The sequence below is a fragment of the Eucalyptus grandis genome, chromosome 9 (genome assembly GCF_016545825.1).
Source record: "Eucalyptus grandis isolate ANBG69807.140 chromosome 9, ASM1654582v1, whole genome shotgun sequence".
Lineage (NCBI taxonomy): Eukaryota > Viridiplantae > Streptophyta > Magnoliopsida > Myrtales > Myrtaceae > Eucalyptus > Eucalyptus grandis.
In genome coordinates this window covers 43,568,007-43,584,610 of record NC_052620.1, presented here as the reverse complement: position 1 = coordinate 43,584,610, position 16,604 = coordinate 43,568,007, and the positions used below count along the sequence as shown (strand labels likewise).

The 16,604-nt window shown below is 39.6% G+C and overlaps 4 protein-coding genes across 4 annotated transcripts; all 4 read left to right on the top strand.

The window, feature by feature from the left end:
• Positions 1-688: 688 nt before the first annotated feature.
• Positions 689-1,359, top strand: LOC108955412 (hypothetical protein). Its single transcript, XM_018863238.2, has one exon. It carries the CDS (start codon positions 766-768, stop codon positions 1,165-1,167), a length of 402 nt encoding a protein of 133 aa, XP_018718783.2. The 5' UTR covers positions 689-765; the 3' UTR covers positions 1,168-1,359.
• Positions 1,360-1,539: 180 nt separating this feature from the next.
• LOC104420028 (NADPH-dependent pterin aldehyde reductase) lies at positions 1,540-3,834 on the top strand. The gene is made up of 4 exons (XM_010031926.3): positions 1,540-1,967; positions 2,080-2,343; positions 2,514-2,686; positions 3,535-3,834. Exons 1-4 carry the CDS (start codon positions 1,695-1,697, stop codon positions 3,602-3,604), a joined length of 780 nt encoding a protein of 259 aa, XP_010030228.2. The 5' UTR covers positions 1,540-1,694; the 3' UTR covers positions 3,605-3,834.
• Positions 3,835-11,344: 7,510 nt separating this feature from the next.
• On the top strand, positions 11,345-13,156 carry LOC104420873 (NADPH-dependent pterin aldehyde reductase). The gene is given in 5 exon segments (XM_039301504.1): positions 11,345-11,619; positions 11,738-11,855; positions 11,858-12,000; positions 12,226-12,398; positions 12,885-13,156. Coding segments are annotated over 5 exon segments (738 nt in total). The 5' UTR covers positions 11,345-11,391; the 3' UTR covers positions 12,961-13,156.
• A 1,262-nt stretch (positions 13,157-14,418) lies between these two features.
• Positions 14,419-15,828, top strand: LOC104420027 (NADPH-dependent pterin aldehyde reductase). The gene is made up of 4 exons (XM_010031925.3): positions 14,419-14,679; positions 14,790-15,053; positions 15,276-15,448; positions 15,643-15,828. The coding sequence occupies exons 1-4, from the start codon at positions 14,464-14,466 to the stop codon at positions 15,710-15,712; spliced, it is 723 nt and encodes a 240-aa protein (XP_010030227.2). The 5' UTR covers positions 14,419-14,463; the 3' UTR covers positions 15,713-15,828.
• Positions 15,829-16,604: the final 776 nt, after the last annotated feature.

Below are 16,604 nucleotides of genomic sequence, written 5' to 3'. Positions count from 1 at the left end.
AAGTTATGTGGTAAATTTTGTGTTCAATGTACATATGGGCCTAATTCTTTTTTTTTTAAAACTCATTAAAGTTTTTGACGCCATCACTAAATCAATCCTATATACCAAATATCATAATTGAAAAGGATGAGATGAAATTCATCTTGTTCTTATTGTATCTATCCTTGCATAATAAAATAGCTATTAATAGCTAGACACTCATTATATAGGGTAAGTATGGCATCGAATTGTTTTAAACTCAAACTCTTCTTTCTCCACACACAAGCATGGCATGTCACAGATGGAGCTTGGCCTTGCCAATTCTCAGCTTGCAAAACTGATCCACTTTCTCTTCTTGTCTAAAAAATATGTACATACTAATGGTTACAAATAGATTAAAAAAAAAAAACAGCGCAAAATAACATAATACAAACGTATTAGTTGAGTTCTCAAAAGAATGAACTCAAGTTCCATTGTAGATTAATTGCAATCGAGTCGAGCTCGAGTTGGAATTTCAATACTCGATTGCATTGCAGATGTCGATTACTGAAGTCGAGTCTGACTAGATCACGAGACAGGACATTAGTGGCGTTGTTGACTGTTGAGTAGGGTGGGCCTCAAGGCGAAAGCTTTTTGGACTTATCGTGCACGGAAGAGGCGGAAGAGCAACGGTCCCTAACTTTTAAAAAATAAAGGAGGAGCGCCGGGGCCTCTCTCTCTCTCTACAATAGAAAATACTTACATTGTAGGAAGAAGAGAGCAGACAGAGCAGACAGAGGGAAGACGATGAAGATGATGAAGATGATGAAGGCGGTGAAGAAACTGAAGCTGTGGACCAAGAAGAAGAGGAGCAAATTGCAGAGCAGGACGAGCACGAGCACGATCACGACCATTCTCATCACGAGAAGCAGTGGCGATTGCTGCCCTCTCCTCCCCATGCATTCCACCTCTGACATCCAAACCGAGACGGAGGCCGAAATCACAGTCTCATCGTCGTCCACATACTGGACTTCCAGTGCCGTGCCCTCTGCTCCTCCTCTGCCCCCATGGCTCGTCCTGGAGCACGAGTACCCCGAGCACGAGCACGCGCACGAGCAACGCTTCAATTTCGCTTATTCCTGTCCACCGCAGCCCCCGAGGAAGCTATTGCGGATCTCACGACATTCCGCCACTCAGGTGGCGGAATGATCGGGTGTGTGGTTCAGTTCGGGATTCACGTGTTTCGCTGCTTCTGCCCTTGTTTCCACGTTCGCGATCCTCATCCTCTCCCTAAGCTCCACGCGAACTGAGTTTCGTAGATGGACGACGGGGGGAGGGGGAAGAGGGCGGCTCTTGTTCATCTTTATCTCTCTTTTTTTAATTTAATGTTTAGTTTCGTTATATCTGGCTTTATTTTCCCGCTTATTCATCATTGCGAACGCATTGGCAAGTCAGTCTGTTTCTTCCCTTATTTATGATTTGATTTAGTTTCCAAGATTCGACCGACGAGGGCAAAAAGCTAATTAATTGATAATGAGCGTTAAAATAGAGAGAGAGAGAAGAGCTTAAATAAAAGGTTGGGACTTTTGAGGAAAATCGATAGGATGGGAGGCATTTAACTGGAACTGGGCTTTTGCTTCTATCGGGCCTGGGCGTTCTGGAAGATGCGGTGGCTGTGCCTTCCTGCGCTGCGCTAAGATTGGAAACATTGGGGGTGCACTTCCCACTTCCCAGTAATGACGGCGACGGCGACGGCTATGACGGCGACGGCGTCGTGGAACCTGATGACGAGCCGGGGCGGTGGCGGCGGCGGAGGGAGGACCGTGCTGATTACGGGAGTCAGCAAGGGCCTCGGCCAGGCCCTCGCCCTCGAGCTCGCCAAGCGCGGCCACTCCATCATCGGCTGCTCCCGCTCCCAAGACAAGCTCGACTCCCTCCGCTCCCTCCTCTCCTCCTCCTCCTCCGACGCCGCCGCCGACTCCCCTCACCTCCTCCTCAACGTCGATGTCGTACGTATTCCCTTCTCCCCTCCCCTGATTTCCCCCCTTGTCCTGTTCGCGGACTCGACTAGGGTTTGGGTATTCGGGATGCCCTTTCGACTCACCCTGCTTCCATTCGCAGAGATCAAACAGCAGCGTCGAGGAGCTCGCGCGCGCGGTCATGGACAAAACGGGCGTTCCCGACATCATAGTCAACAATGCCGGGACCATCAACAAGAACAACAAGATTTGGGAGGTCCCGGCGGAGGAGTTCGACGCCGTCATCGACACCAACGTCAAAGGCATCGCCAACATGCTGCGTCACTTTCTCCCTCCCATGATTCAGCGCAAGCATGGCGTCATCGTCAACATGTCTTCCGGCTGGGGCAGGTCCGGCGCCGCTCTGGTACGTTTCCGGGGAATGCTCCTTCTGTATTGCCATCCAATCGCCTCCTCTTCTGACCACCTTCTCCATATGCATTCATTCATCTACCAGAAATCTCTGTATTTTTCAAACAAATCCCAGCTCTTATGCATAATGACTTGCCCTTGATATTCCTTGATCTGTCTTGCAAGGTTGCCCCTTATTGTGCATCGAAATGGGCAGTCGAGGGTTTGACTAAATCGGTTGCCAAGGAGTTGCCTGATGGGATGGCAATTGTCGCGCTTAATCCCGGCGTGATAAACACTGATATGCTGGCTTCCTGCTTTGGCGGTTCAGCTTCCCTGTATCAGGCACCTGATGCATGGTATGTGCTTACTCGTGTCTGTGGCAAAATTTATTATGGATTTGACTTGTCATCTGTTTGTCATAAGAACTTTCTGTGGGTTCATTAAAGCATTCATGCTGATCATATGGAATAGGGTTATAGCAAACGCAGAAATGACTTTCCTCAGGCTCATTTGTTTCTCTTTTCATGCACATTTACTGCTGCCTTATGGAAGCTCCATCGAGCAATTGTTGTAATATTCATACCATAGAGTCAACTCTTCCGATGAAATTGGATTGCCTTTTTTGAGTATAGGACGCTGGTTGTCATCTTCTTATTGTGTATCTGTACAATGAGATGACATCACTATTGCTTTTTTGCAACAATAGTTTTCGTTCATGGATTATGTAAAGTGTTGGTTAAGAATCTTCTCATATCGCTCTAGCCTCTGGGTCCTCCTCATCTAAGGATCAACATGGCTATCAAAGGTTCTTCAACCTTTTATTTTTTTGGCCAAAGGTTCTTCAATTTCACTTGACTGAGAGTGGTAGGGGAGTTGCTTTCAGAAAGTTCAAGATCATTAATCTGTCCTATTTAAGTCTCTCTTGAGAACTGATAATTTATTCGCTTAATATGTTAAGTTAATTTGATTGTGTTGGGACAAGTTGTAACCTAGAGGAAGCAAGCGAATGTAGTGGAAGGTAGCAAAACTTATGATTCCATGTCCATGCTGCCTGCTTAGTTTGTTGCTTTTCTCTAGTTAATCATGAGCAAGCAGATCAAAGTGATTGAAAGGTTGGCATATGGGCGTTTGTTCACACTTTCTGCATCTCTTTATCTGCTTTACTTATCGAGGCAATAAGGCATTGGGTGTTTATGAATTTTAGGGCTGTGAAGGCTGCTGCTATGATACTGAATCTTACAGGAGCAGACAATGGTGCATCCCTTACCGTGTGAGGAAATTATTTACGATCGACAATTTTGCGTTGACCTTGGGAGATGACAACGACTGTTGAATCCACTGGAGCAGCCAAATAGACTTGCCAATCTTGAAACTAGTCATAGGTTTATCCTCACTCATCGGACAATTTGCCAGTCAGTGGTGAGGGTATAATCCTCGTTAGCTTGTAATTGTATAAATTGGACTTATATCACTCCATTTTAATCTCATTTGGTTTTAGCATCTACTCGAGCATGAGAAATTTACTTGCCATTTTATTCAGTTGTTAATGGTGAATGTACAGAAGATTTGATAGGTAAATCCAGAAAGTGCTGAAAAAATGCTTTTGATACTACATCTGTGAGATCCAGATAAAAGGTATTGGATCATCATCGGCTATTCTTCGGTTTCTCTTTGTTGTCAAACAAGCTTTCCTGTGGTAAAGTTGAAAAAAAAAATGATTTTCCTTGTGACTACCATTAGGAAATATGATAATAAGGGTAGAATTATAAAGTTTTGTTTAGAAGGGTTTACGTTAAATTATATATAGTAGTTCTTTCATTAAACAAAATAAGATAATTATTATCCTCTCAAGAATTTAGAGAAAAGAATTGTGATAATTCTCTATATTTTTGTACTAGGATTACAAAGCTATTATAGGACTTCAACAAGTGTCAACTAGGAAAAACCATATCTGAATAATACAACTACAATCCCACAAATCAAGGGATACTAATAAATCATTTCTAACTAATTATTTATAGATATTTATTAATAATTAGGATCCAAAAAATCAGGATTGAATATTCCTAATAATCAGGTCTTAAAAATTAGGATATTTCAACACTCCCCCTCAAGTTGAGGAATAGATGTCTTCAATTTCTAGTTTGGAGATTATTTCATGAAAGATCCCACCATTAAGTCATTTGGTTAGCACATCAGCCAGTTGATCTCTGGAAGGTATGTAGGACATGCAGATCAACCTTCTCTTCTATCTTTTCTTTGATGAAATGCTTGTCAATTTCAATATGCTTCGTCCTATCATGCTGTATGGGATTATGAGTAATATTAATTGCTGATTTATTGTCACAATACAGCTTCATAGGATCCTCCCACTTGATTTTCAAGTTTTCTAGGATGATTTTAAGCCATAATAGCTCACATACTCCTTAAGCCATTTCTCGAAATTCTAATTTAGCACTGCAACTACATTCTATCTTTTACTCCAACAAGTCACTAAACTTCCGCCAAGAAATATGCAATAACTAGATGTTGACCTTCTATCCACCATAGATCTTGCATAGTCAGCATCGGTATAAGCTTGTAGCACCAGTTTTTGATTTCTTCTTCATATGATTCTTTTTTTGAGACTTCATTTTAAATAATGTAGCACTTGATTGACAGCTTGTAAGTGTGATTCTCTTGAGTTATGCATAAATTGACTAATCACACTTGCTGAATGGGCAATATCAAGCCTAGTATGAGCCAAGTAAGTTTCCCAACCAATTTTTGATACATTTCTCTATCTACAGCAGGTTTTTTCTTTGCATCCCCAAGTTTTTTATTAAGCTCAATAGGTGTAGCTACTGATTTACAACCAAGTTTTCCAGTTTTCTTTAAGAGATCAATCACATACTTCTGTCATGAGACAAAAATTCCTTGTCTAGAGTAAGAAACTTCAATGTCAAGAAAGTATTTGAGTCTTCCTAGCTCTTTTATTTCAAACTCTTTAATCAAACATCACTTTAGCTCCCGTTTCTCCTTATCATCGTCACCTGTGACAATAATATCAGCGTAAGCTAGAAGTGCTGTCACTCTCCCTCTTGCCGAATGCTTAATGAAGAGGGTATGATCACCTTGGCTTTGTTTGTAGCCTAAATCTTTCATAACTCTGGAAAATCTCTCAAACCAGGTTCTAGGCGATTGCTTGAGCCCATATAGTGCTTTCTTTAATCTACATGCTTTGTTTGTTGTCTTTTCTCCTTCAAATCCCGGTGGAATACTCATGTAGATCTCCTCTTCAAGGTTTCCATGTAAAAATGCATTCTTCACATCATATTGTTGAAATTGTCAATTAAAGTGAGCCACCAAAGAAAGTAGAATTCTCACGGTATTCATCTTTGCCACCAGAGCAAATGTCTCCTAATAATCTATTCCATAAGTTTGAGTATAACCCTTTGCCACCAATCATGCTTTATATCTCTCAAGAGAACCATCAGCTTTGTATTTCAAGGTAAAAATCCATTTGCAGCCCACAAGATTCTTTTCCTTTGGTTTTTCGACAATCTCCCAAATCTGGTTTTTTTTCTAGTGCATCAATTTCTTCTCTCATTGCATTCCTCCATTCTTCTTTAGACAATGCCTTAGATAAAGTATTTGAAATAGAAGTGGTGGTTAGACTCACAATGAAATTTTTATGAGGTGGTGATAGATAGTCAAGTGACACATAGTAAGATAGTGAATATAAGAGTCGCTTTGTGCACTCTCTACTACCTTTTCTAACAGCAATGGGAAGATGCGAGTCATTTTCTGGTATATCAATAGACTATTTATGTAAAGGAGAGTCGGAACTTATCAGAAATTCATTTGCAAAACTCGGATGGGAATCTTGAACTTGTGTTTAGTCTGGAATAGCTGTCTTTTTTGTGTTTACTTGAGAAAATCTTAGGGTCATAAATATGGGGAGATACGGGAGTGGACACTTGTTCCAGAATATACTCAATCGTAGAGAGTGAGTCCAAGATTGAAGTAGCATGAACTGATTCATCATAAGGAGTTTGTTGATCAAAGGTGGAGGCTAATTGGTCAAGAGTTGATTAATCATGGATTGGTTGATTAGAAGTGGGAGCTCAGATTGGAAGATTATTAGGAGGTAAGTCAAGATTAAGGCCGTCAAAGTCTTTATCTTCAACTAATGACTTCTCCCCCTGAAGATAAGACTGTGGAAAGTAAGGTTTGTTTTCTACAAATGTATCATCGACTGACCTTAGGTTTACTCGCAAGGTTTACTCGCTGGCTGTCGGTTGTATGGGTTCCTGGGTCACCAAAAAAAAAAAAATGTATCATCGATTGATATAAAGATCTTTCGAGAAGGAGGATAATAACATTTATACCCATTTTATGTAGAGGAGTAATCAAGAAAGACACACTTGATTGCTCTAGGATCTAGTTTTCCCTTTTGCTGATTATGAACATGTACAAATGAGGTGCAACTGAAAACTCTAGGTGTGAGATTATTTGTTGTCCTGAAATAGAGATTAAAGCTAAAAAGAACTGCTATAGGAGTTTTGAAATCTAATACTTTTGATGGCAATTTATTAATCATGTATGTAGATGTAAGGACGGCTTCCCCCCAATAAGACTTAGGAACATTTCCATGAAACAACAATGCTCAAGTAGTGTTGAGCAAATGACCCATTTTTCCTTTTGGGCACCCCATTTTGCTGTGGTGTGTTTACACAAGATGACTCGTGAATGATCCATTTCTTTTGAAAATAGGTTGACAAGATCTAATTAAAATAGTTATTGAGAAAACTTCTAACAGGTTTTGAAGTTAACAAAATTTTCGTGTTCTTGTTCTTATTATGAAGAATAGTAGACTCTGAAATCATATCGCAGACTCTTGTCAAACTCTATTTATTCCAGAAGTCTTTCTCACTCTGACATAATCCAATTTGAAACCAAGTCCAGAACGAAACTATAATAGTCTTACGATGAGGATTCAGTATGAATGTTATAGAGATTTATCTTTAATATATGGCTCTTTGGTGAAGAATCTCACTTACCCTTTATAAATATATTAATGGAATCAATCATGAATTGATGAAATCAATCTTAAAGACAAGTTCTTTTTTGGAAAACATTTACTTATGAAAACCTAGATTCTGATTGTATAAGCGACCAGAATCAATAGATTTTCATCTCAATCTTCAAGCGGCTACAAGATTTCCTTAATCGAGTTTGTCCAATGAAGAAATTCAGAAATTCCTCTAGAGAATGCTAACGGCTAAGTAAGACGTAGAGGAGTATTTAAGGAAGTCATTCAGTCTATTTGAGATAGAGCATGAAAATTAAAATTCCAAAGTTTAGAGCCTTCCAACCACTTGTTCTTCAACGACAGTGCTTACATATTGTATTCAAGAGAGAAAAATCATAAGAAAAGTGACTTTGTGAGCGAAAAGAAATCATCCAATAAGTGTTTGCACTCGAAACATTGTACTTCTCTATTAATATTTTAATGAATTTTAGCCAGAAGATTGTCAGCGTGGGAAAGTGGACGTAAGCTTGATTTAAGCGAAATCACTATAGATCTGGTGTGTAATTTTATCTTCCTTTTAACTCTTTTCAACTTTATCCGTTGTAATTTTCTTTTAAATTTCTCAAAATTCTAATCCATCTCTTAATTGAAGTCTGAATTTTTGTCACAAGTCTTATGGTGCCTTTACTCTTATTCATAGAATTTGCTTGCAACATAATATATATTTTGCATTTAATTGTTAATTTTTTTTAACACCCATTCACCTCCCTCTAAGTGATAATATTAACTTTTTTAGTATTCTCTAACATTATCTAATCTAAAGCTCTTAATTTTAACTCCAAATTGATTTTGAACCATAAAATTAAAATTAGAATAATACTACTTACATCAAATTTGTATTTGAGTAAGAATATCCATGTGACCCTAGTGCAATCATTAATTAGAGAAACAAACCATCGAGCCCCTGAGACATTTGGAATTGTCAAAGGTCCCCAAATGTCACTGTGAATCAAATCAAAATGATAAGAACTTATTTTGTTGTTTATAGGAAAACTACACGTGTGCTTAGCAAATTCACAAGTATCGCACTGGAATTGACTCATATCTAATCTTTTAAATAATGAAGGAAACATGATATTTAAGACACGAAAATATAATAGATAAAAACGAAGCCAAATGACTTCCTTATTTGAAGCACTAAGAAATAACAAGGGTTAATTGTTCATGACTTTCTTCGAAATCCCCAGCGTCTTAAGATAATACAACCCATTCTTTTCCTTAGCAAGTCCAATCTTCCTCTCCAAATCCTATTCCTGAAAAACACAATAGGTAAGGTAAAAAATTGCGTAACGTTTGAGATCTTTGTTGAGCCTTTGTATGGAGACAAGGTTGGCTTATAGTTTCAGCACATAGAGAACATCTTTTAGAGTGAGAACAATCGTACTATGGATATCACAAATTCCTGCAACAGTAGCCAGAGAACCATTTGCAACCACTATTTTCTATTGCTTGGACATGGGGTGTAGGTACTAAAAAAAAGTGAAGTGTGAGTCATGTGATTAGTGGCACTTGAGTCTATTATCCAAGCTTCACTTGAAAGTTTTTCTAAGGCATTTAGACTAAAAGAGAATAGAGGCTTACCTGAGAGTGCTGAGGAACATGCACCGAAGGGTTTGTCAAGACCCTAAAAGGCTTTTAATTCTTTATATTTCCTTACTGTTGAATGATTCTTTCACCTGTCTTTCACTGTGACTATTTGCTGGTTGGTCTATTCAATTAGATGAGCTTGGGGCCTTAGCTGTCCTCCTTTGTTTGCCCACTCTAACTTGAGGTTGTTGGTTTGCCATTCAACTTCCAGCAACGTTCCTTTGTATGCCTTGGCTTTTTACGGTAGGTGCACCATAAACTGTCTTGGTTATCCCTCCATGTAGGCCTTAAAGCATCCACTTTTCCTCTTTCTTGTGTTGATGCATTGCGAGTTATTAATGCCGAGCCTTCCACAGCTCGAGGCTCTAGCATTATTCCCCTTTGACTTTCTTTGGCCTGGATTACAGAAATCGTCTCTTCTAAAGAAGGGATTTCTTCATTTCCGAGTATCTCAATCCTAACTTGGTTGAATTTGGAATTAAGACTTGCCAAGAAATCATATACTCAATCCTTTTCAATGAAGGTTTTTAGAGTTGCACATTCATCCACACACTTCATCTCAAATACTCGATAATGATCGAGTTCTTGCAATAAATTTTGAAGGGAATTGGCATATTTCGCTGGGTTTTCACTATTAAGGTTCATCCTGATGATACTCTCAATTGCCTAAGCCTCTTGATTCTCTAAAAGCTTGGATGGCATCTTCATCAATTGAATGTCAAAACATTCTTACATGGTGATTTGGCTAAGGAAGTGTACATGGAACAACCTCCAAATTTTGTTGCTCAAGGAAGAATTTGGTTTATCATTTACATAAATGCTTATGTGGACTTAAGTCGTCTCCTCGTGCTTGGTTTGGTAAGTCCACTTGTGCAGTTACTAAGTTTGGGTAAAGCATTGTCAAGTAGATCATTCAATATTTAATTTTGTCTCTATGACCGGTTGTGTTCTTTTGGTGACATGTGGATAATATTATTATTATCGGTAGTGATTCAAATGGTATTCAATGATTTTAGTAGTTTCTATATACTGAATTTAATACTAAAGATTTAGGAACACCTATGATATTTTCTTAGGATTGAAGTTGCATATTCACATGCCATTATTAATTTATCACAAGAAAAATATGTACTTGATATTCTTCATGAGGTTGGATTTCTTGGAGAAAATCAGTTGATACTCTTATGGATCTTAATGTGAAACTTGATGCTAAACATGGAAAATTGTTATATGATCTAATAAAATATTGGAGATTAGTGAGTGAGTTGAACTATCTTACCATCACAAGACTTGATATATCTTTTGCCTTAGTGTGGTGAATCGATTTATGAGTTTCCTTGTACTACTCACTGAGATGTTATACTACGAATAATCAAGTGTTTGAAGAGAACACTAGGTAAAGGATTACTTTTCAAGAATTATGGTCATCTAAACACAATAGGCTTCTTTGATGCAAATTGGGCCAAATGTCCTATTGATAGGAGGTCTACATCAAGGTTTGCATATTTCGTTACCTGAAAAAGAGTAAGAAGTAACATATGATTTCCCAATCAAGTGTTGAAGTAGAATATAGAGCTATGGCATATAACAAGTGGATTGCTCTAGTTGAGGAAGTTATTGTCAAAAATTCATATGTCAACATCAAATCCATCGAAATTATATTGTGATAATCAATCCACTATCCATACTATGAACAATCATGCCTTCATGAGCGAATCAAACACATTGAGATTGATTATCACTTTATAAGAAAAATGTCCAAAAAGTGGAGATTTTCTTCAACATGTGAAACGGAGAATCAACTGGTAAATATATTTACTAAATCTCTACAGGAGAACATAATGAGTTTTCTATGTAAAGAGTTGGGACTATATGATATATACATCCCAACCAAAGGTGAGCATTAGGAAATATGACAATTATGTTTATGGGATTTTACGTTAAATATATATATATATATATATATATATATATATATTATAATTCCTTCATTAAACATAATAAGACAATTATTATCCTCTCAAACAACAATCTAGAATGTTCTATTTATATGGGTAGATGGTAGGTATGGAGATGGGATCCTCACCCTTAGATCAAGGGAAATTTATGGTTGTAATTAAGGTTTCCATTAGCACTTTAGGATGTTCTTTTAATGTGCATATGAAAGATAAGGAGATTGGATTTTCACCATTAGATTATAGAAGATCTATGGTTATTTTATGAGTTCTCCGGAAGGATCTATCAATTGATAAGTAAAGAGATTGGATTTCCACCATTAAATAAAGAGACAATTTATAAGATGATCTACGGTCGTAATTCAAGTGGTTCATAAATAAGTAGGTGCCTCTTCACCATCCACGAATCCAATAAAGAAAAGCACAACTATTAAGGCGGAACGTGATGCAAGGTATGATGATGAGCCGGGGTGGCGGCGGAGGACAAAGGACCGTGCTGATTACAGGAGTGAGCAAGGGCCTCGGCCAGGCCCTCGCCCTTGAGTTTGCCAAGCGTGGCCACTCCGTCATTGGCTGCTCCCGCTCCCAAGACAAGCTCGACTCCCTCCGCTCTCTCCTCTCCTCCTCCTCGGACGCCGCCGACTCCTCTCACCTCCTCCTCAACGTCGACGTCGTGCGCATTCGCTTCTCCATTTTTTCTATTTCTCCCTTTTTCCCATTCGCTGATTGACTCCGTTTTTTGGGTATTCGGGATGCCATTTTGACTCACCCTTCTTCCTTTTCTTTGGCAGAGATCAAACAGCGGCGTCGAGGAGCTGGCACGTGTGATCATGGACAAAAAGGGCGTTCCTGACATCATAGTCAACAGTGCCGGGACCATCAACAAGAACAAGAAGATTTGGGAGGTCCAGAGGATGAGTTCGACGCTGTCATCAACACCAACGTCAAAGGTATTGCCAACATGCTGCGTCACTTCCTCCCGCCCATGGTTCAGCGCAAGCGTGGCATCATCGTCAACATGTCTTCCGGCTGGGGCAGGTGCGGCGCTGCTCTGGTACGTTTCTAGGAGATGCTTCTTCTGTATTGCCATCCAGTCGCATCCTCTTCTGACCAACTTCTCCGCATGCATCGATTCGTCTACCAGAACTTTGTATTTTTCAACTAAATTCCATCTTTTACGCATATCGCCCTACAAAGAGAGGTTGGCAATTTGGTGGTAATCCTATAAATCGCAGTCGGGACTTTGACCCTTGATATTGCTTGATCTTTGTCTTGTAAGGTTGCCCCTTATTGTGCATCGAAATGGGCAGTAGAGGGTTTGAGCAGATCGGTTGCAAAGGAGTTGCCCGAGGGGATGGCGGTCGTCGCACTTAATCCCGGCGTGATAAACACTGATATGCTGGTTTCCTGCTTTGGCGAGTCAGCCTCCCAATATGAGACACCTGATGCATGGTATGTGCTTGCTATTCCTCTTTTGCAACAATAGCTTTCGTTCATGAATTATCCAAGTGTTGGTCAAGAATCTTCTCAAATCGCTCTAGCCTCTGGTCCTCCTCTGACGATCATCGTGGCTATCAAAGGTCCTTAAATTTTCTTTTTCTGGCTGAGGTAGCTGCTTTGAGAAAGCTGAGATCATTAATCTGTCCTATTCAAGTCTTTCTTGGGAGCTGATGGTTTATTGGCTTAATATAAATTAGGTTAATTCAGCAGTGTTGTAACCCGGAGAGAAGCAAGTGAACGTAGTGGAAGGTAGCATGACTTATGATTCCATGCCATGCTGCCTGCTTAATTTGCGACTCTTCACTAGTTAAACATGAGCAAGTAGATCAAAGTAATTTAAGCTTTGGCATGTAGATGTTTTGTTCATAATTTTCTGCGTCTGTTCATCCGCTTTACTTATCGAGGTAATAAGTCATTGGGTGTTTTGATGAATTTCAGGGCTGTGAAGGCCGCTAATACTATACTGAATATTACAAGGGCAGACAATGGTGGATCCCTTACCGTGAGGCAATGATCTGCAATCGACAACTTTGGAGACCAAACTCAGGATTCACCCCCCTCAAGGATTAAATTGCAGTCAATTCTAAATTCCCAATCTTGGTATCTCATTCAATAGCGACAATTGTCTAGAATGTTTATATGAAAATCTTCAAACTATATGATTGCACACAACACATTTGGGGAGTAGCGAAATTTCCTCATTTAATTGTTCAAAGTGCCTTCATGGCCCAGAATTTGCTCTTGCCAGTGCCAATGACATTATAGCAAGAGGCAAGATAACCTCTACTTTCATAGGGTAATGTTGGCGTGAAAATCCCCATTTCAGAGCGCATCAGACGATAAGCAATCCGCGCTTGGTCCATCTCCGCAGAAAAGGGTGGGGGGGATAAACCAATCCAATGCCAATGCCACATAGTATTACAAAAGTTGCCGGTGTGATGTGACCATTTCTGGAACATGCAGCTCCTTGGCAAATAAACCAGTTACAAAAACAGATAAACTGGAAAAGGAGAATGATACAACAAAAGTACAGACAGCAAAATTTGGTGAACAAGGCAATGGCACCCTGGAAATAACAAGAATTCTAATGGAAGGACAACCGTATATCAAGAGTGATATCTAAAGAGCCAATGCAATTTATTAAAACTTTGTTTATTAAAACTTGATCATCGGTGAAAAAGGGGAAAAAGCAATTAAGATTTTGACATTTTAGATTATAAAAGTGGCTCCAAAATCAGTTCCAAAATAGGGGTCTGTTCCAATTCTTAGATAAGTATTTATTTGAAACATATTCTCAGACCGGTTATAATAGGTTCCAAATATTTAAAACATATCCTCAAATCGGTTCCAATAAGAACCGATTTCTAGACGTATTTTTCGGATGATCTTATTAGATTCAGATTCCCAAGTAGAACCAGTTTGGTTGCACACTACTTATATTAGATCATCCTCAAGTACTCTTTGGTTTCTCTTTGTTATCAAACAAGTGAGTGAAGCTTGAAGCTCAATTCTGATAAATGCTCAAATAAAATGATTCTCATCGTGACTTCTATTGTTCCATTAGCAATCTAGAATGTTTTATTAATATGCATTAAATTAATATGAGTAGATGGTTAATATGGGTAGATGGTAGGTACAGAAATTGAATTCCCACCATTATATCAAGAGAGATTTGTAGTTGTAATTAGGGTTTTCAAGAGTATTTAAGAATGAGATATTAATAAGGTAGATGAAAGGTAAAGAGATTGAATCTTCTTCGTTAGATTAGGAGAAAATCCAAGATTGTAATTAGAGTTTTCAAAAACACTCTAGAATGTTCTATGAATGGGATAAATGGAAGGTAAAATTAGATCTTCACCATTAGATAAATGGGCGATTTTTGAGATGATTGACGATTGTAATTCAATAGGCTCATGTATAAGTAAGTGCACTCCCATCATCCTCAAATCCAACAAAGAAAAAGCAATAGTAATAGCATTATAGCAGCACTACGATCGAGTCAAAGGAAGCCTGAGTGATGATGAAGAGCCTGGGCGGCGGCAGTGGACGGAGGACCGTGCTGATCACCGGAGTGAGCAAAGGCCTCGGCAAGGCCCTCGCCCTCGAGCTCGCCAAGCGCGGCCACTCCATCATCGGCTGTTCCCGCTCCCAGGACAAGCTGGACTCTCTCCGCTCCCTCCTCTCTTCCTCCGACGCTGCTGACTCCCCTCACCTCCTCTTTAGCGTCGACGTCGTTAGTATCTGCTTCTCGGTTTTTCTAATTTCCCCTTTTATCCCAGTCACAGACCGAGTAGGTTTGGGTACTCAGGATGCCATTTTTACTCACCCTTCTTCCTTTGGCAGAGATCGAACAGCAGCGTCGAGGAGCTCGCGCGCGTCGTCATGGAAAAAAAGGGCGTTCCGGACATCATAGTCAACAACGCCGGGACCATCAACAAGAACAACAGGATGTGGAAGGTCCCGGCGGATGAGTTCGATGCCGTCATCGACACCAATGTCAAAGGCATCGCCAAAATGCTGCGTCACTTTCTCCCTCCCATGATTGAGCGCAAGCGTGGCATCATCGTCAACTTGTCTTCAGGCTGGGGTAGGTCCACTGCCGCTCTGGTAAGTTTCTAGGAGATGCTCCTTATGTATTGCCGTCCAATCGCATCCTCTTCTGACCACCTTCTCCATATGCATTCGCTCATCTACCAGAGCACGGTATTTTTCGTGCTCTCATGAATGTCGCCCTACAAAGAGAGAGGTTGGCAATTGGGGTCGGAATTCTGTAACTTGCAAGCCTGACTTGACCCTTGTTGATATTGCGTCGATCTTTTGTATTGCAAGGTTGCCCCTTATTGTGCATCGAAATGGGCGGTCGAGGGTTTGACCAAATCGGTTGCGGAGGAGTTGCCTGATGGGATGGCAGTCGTGGCGCTCAATCCCGGGGTGATAAACACCGATCTGCTGGCTTCCTGCTTTGGCGACTCCGCCTCCTATTATCAGGCACCTGATGCGTGGTATGTGCTTGCTATCCCTTGATTTGCGAGAGCAGTTTTTGTTCATGAATGTTGGTCAAGAATCTTTCTCATATCGCTCTAGCCCCAGAGGGGTTCAAGGGTGGCGTGCGGGCGTTCTCGTCTGTATATGCTGCGTCTCCTCATCTGCTTTACTTATCCAAGATTAAGGCAATTGGGTATTTTATGGATTTCAGGGCTGTGAAGGCCGCTACTATGATCCTCAATCTCACAGTGGCAGACAATGGTGCATCCCTTACTGTGTGAGGGAATGATTTGCAATCGACAACTTCGGAGAGCTAACTTAGGATTCAAGCATTGTTTCGAGAAAAAATGTGACAGTTTTTTCTTTTCTTTTCGCCGACAGTATGAAAAATCTGATTTGTCTTTTTCTTAATGAAAATTACCGAATTTTTCATTTCATTTTATTTTCTTTTTCCTTCCTGGCCGACGACCGGCCATAGGCAAGGGAGGAGCTCGACCTTGCCTTGGTCAAGGAGCTCCCACACTTGAGCAGAAAGGGGTTCGATGGCTGCTGTGTCTCAAAAATAGAGTTACGGCTTTGTCTGAAAAAGCGAAGAAGATTATTTTCATTTTTGAGAAGCGAAAATTTTTTCCTTCGTTTAATCATTTTCCTTCGGCCAAACATCACAAAAATTCGAAAATGCTCTTACCAAAAATATTTTTCGTAAAATACACAAAACCTAAATTGGAGTTAATTCTAATTGTCATATGATGACATGCGTGCATCCTAGTGACAGATATCGAGAATGCTAGCGCTTGATTTATTTTCCAAAATATAAGTGATTTGAAAAACTTTTTCTAACATATGATCATTTATATTACTCATAAAAATGAATGATGAAAAAATATTTCATCATTTTACAACAATGTATATAGATTAATAATTTTAAAAAGCATATTTTATTGGATAATTAATTTAAGTAATCAATCCAATGCCACATAGTATTACAAAAAGTTGCTGCTTTGATACCATCATCTTAGGAAAATGAACTGTCGAGAAGACCTCCTAATATGTTTTGAAGTTGACAAAACAATCCATTGGTTATTGAGACCTTGATACATGCACAAAGTTGTTTATGTTTTATGTAATATCCGCATAAAAAAAGACCTCTGATATGATAAATGAAAAGATTTT

Coding starts and splice junctions, on each gene's coding strand:
- LOC108955412 (XM_018863238.2), top strand. CDS start 766: ATGAAGATGATGAAGATGATGAAGGCGGTGAAGAAACTGAAGCTGTGG.
- LOC104420028 (XM_010031926.3), top strand. CDS start 1,695: ATGACGGCGACGGCGACGGCTATGACGGCGACGGCGTCGTGGAACCTG. Junction 1,968..2,079: donor TCCTCCTCAACGTCGATGTC/GTACGTATTCCC, acceptor TTCCATTCGCAG/AGATCAAACAGCAGCGTCGA. Junction 2,344..2,513: donor GCAGGTCCGGCGCCGCTCTG/GTACGTTTCCGG, acceptor CTGTCTTGCAAG/GTTGCCCCTTATTGTGCATC.
- LOC104420027 (XM_010031925.3), top strand. CDS start 14,464: ATGATGAAGAGCCTGGGCGGCGGCAGTGGACGGAGGACCGTGCTGATC. Junction 15,054..15,275: donor GTAGGTCCACTGCCGCTCTG/GTAAGTTTCTAG, acceptor TTGTATTGCAAG/GTTGCCCCTTATTGTGCATC. Junction 15,449..15,642: donor TATCAGGCACCTGATGCGTG/GTATGTGCTTGC, acceptor TATGGATTTCAG/GGCTGTGAAGGCCGCTACTA.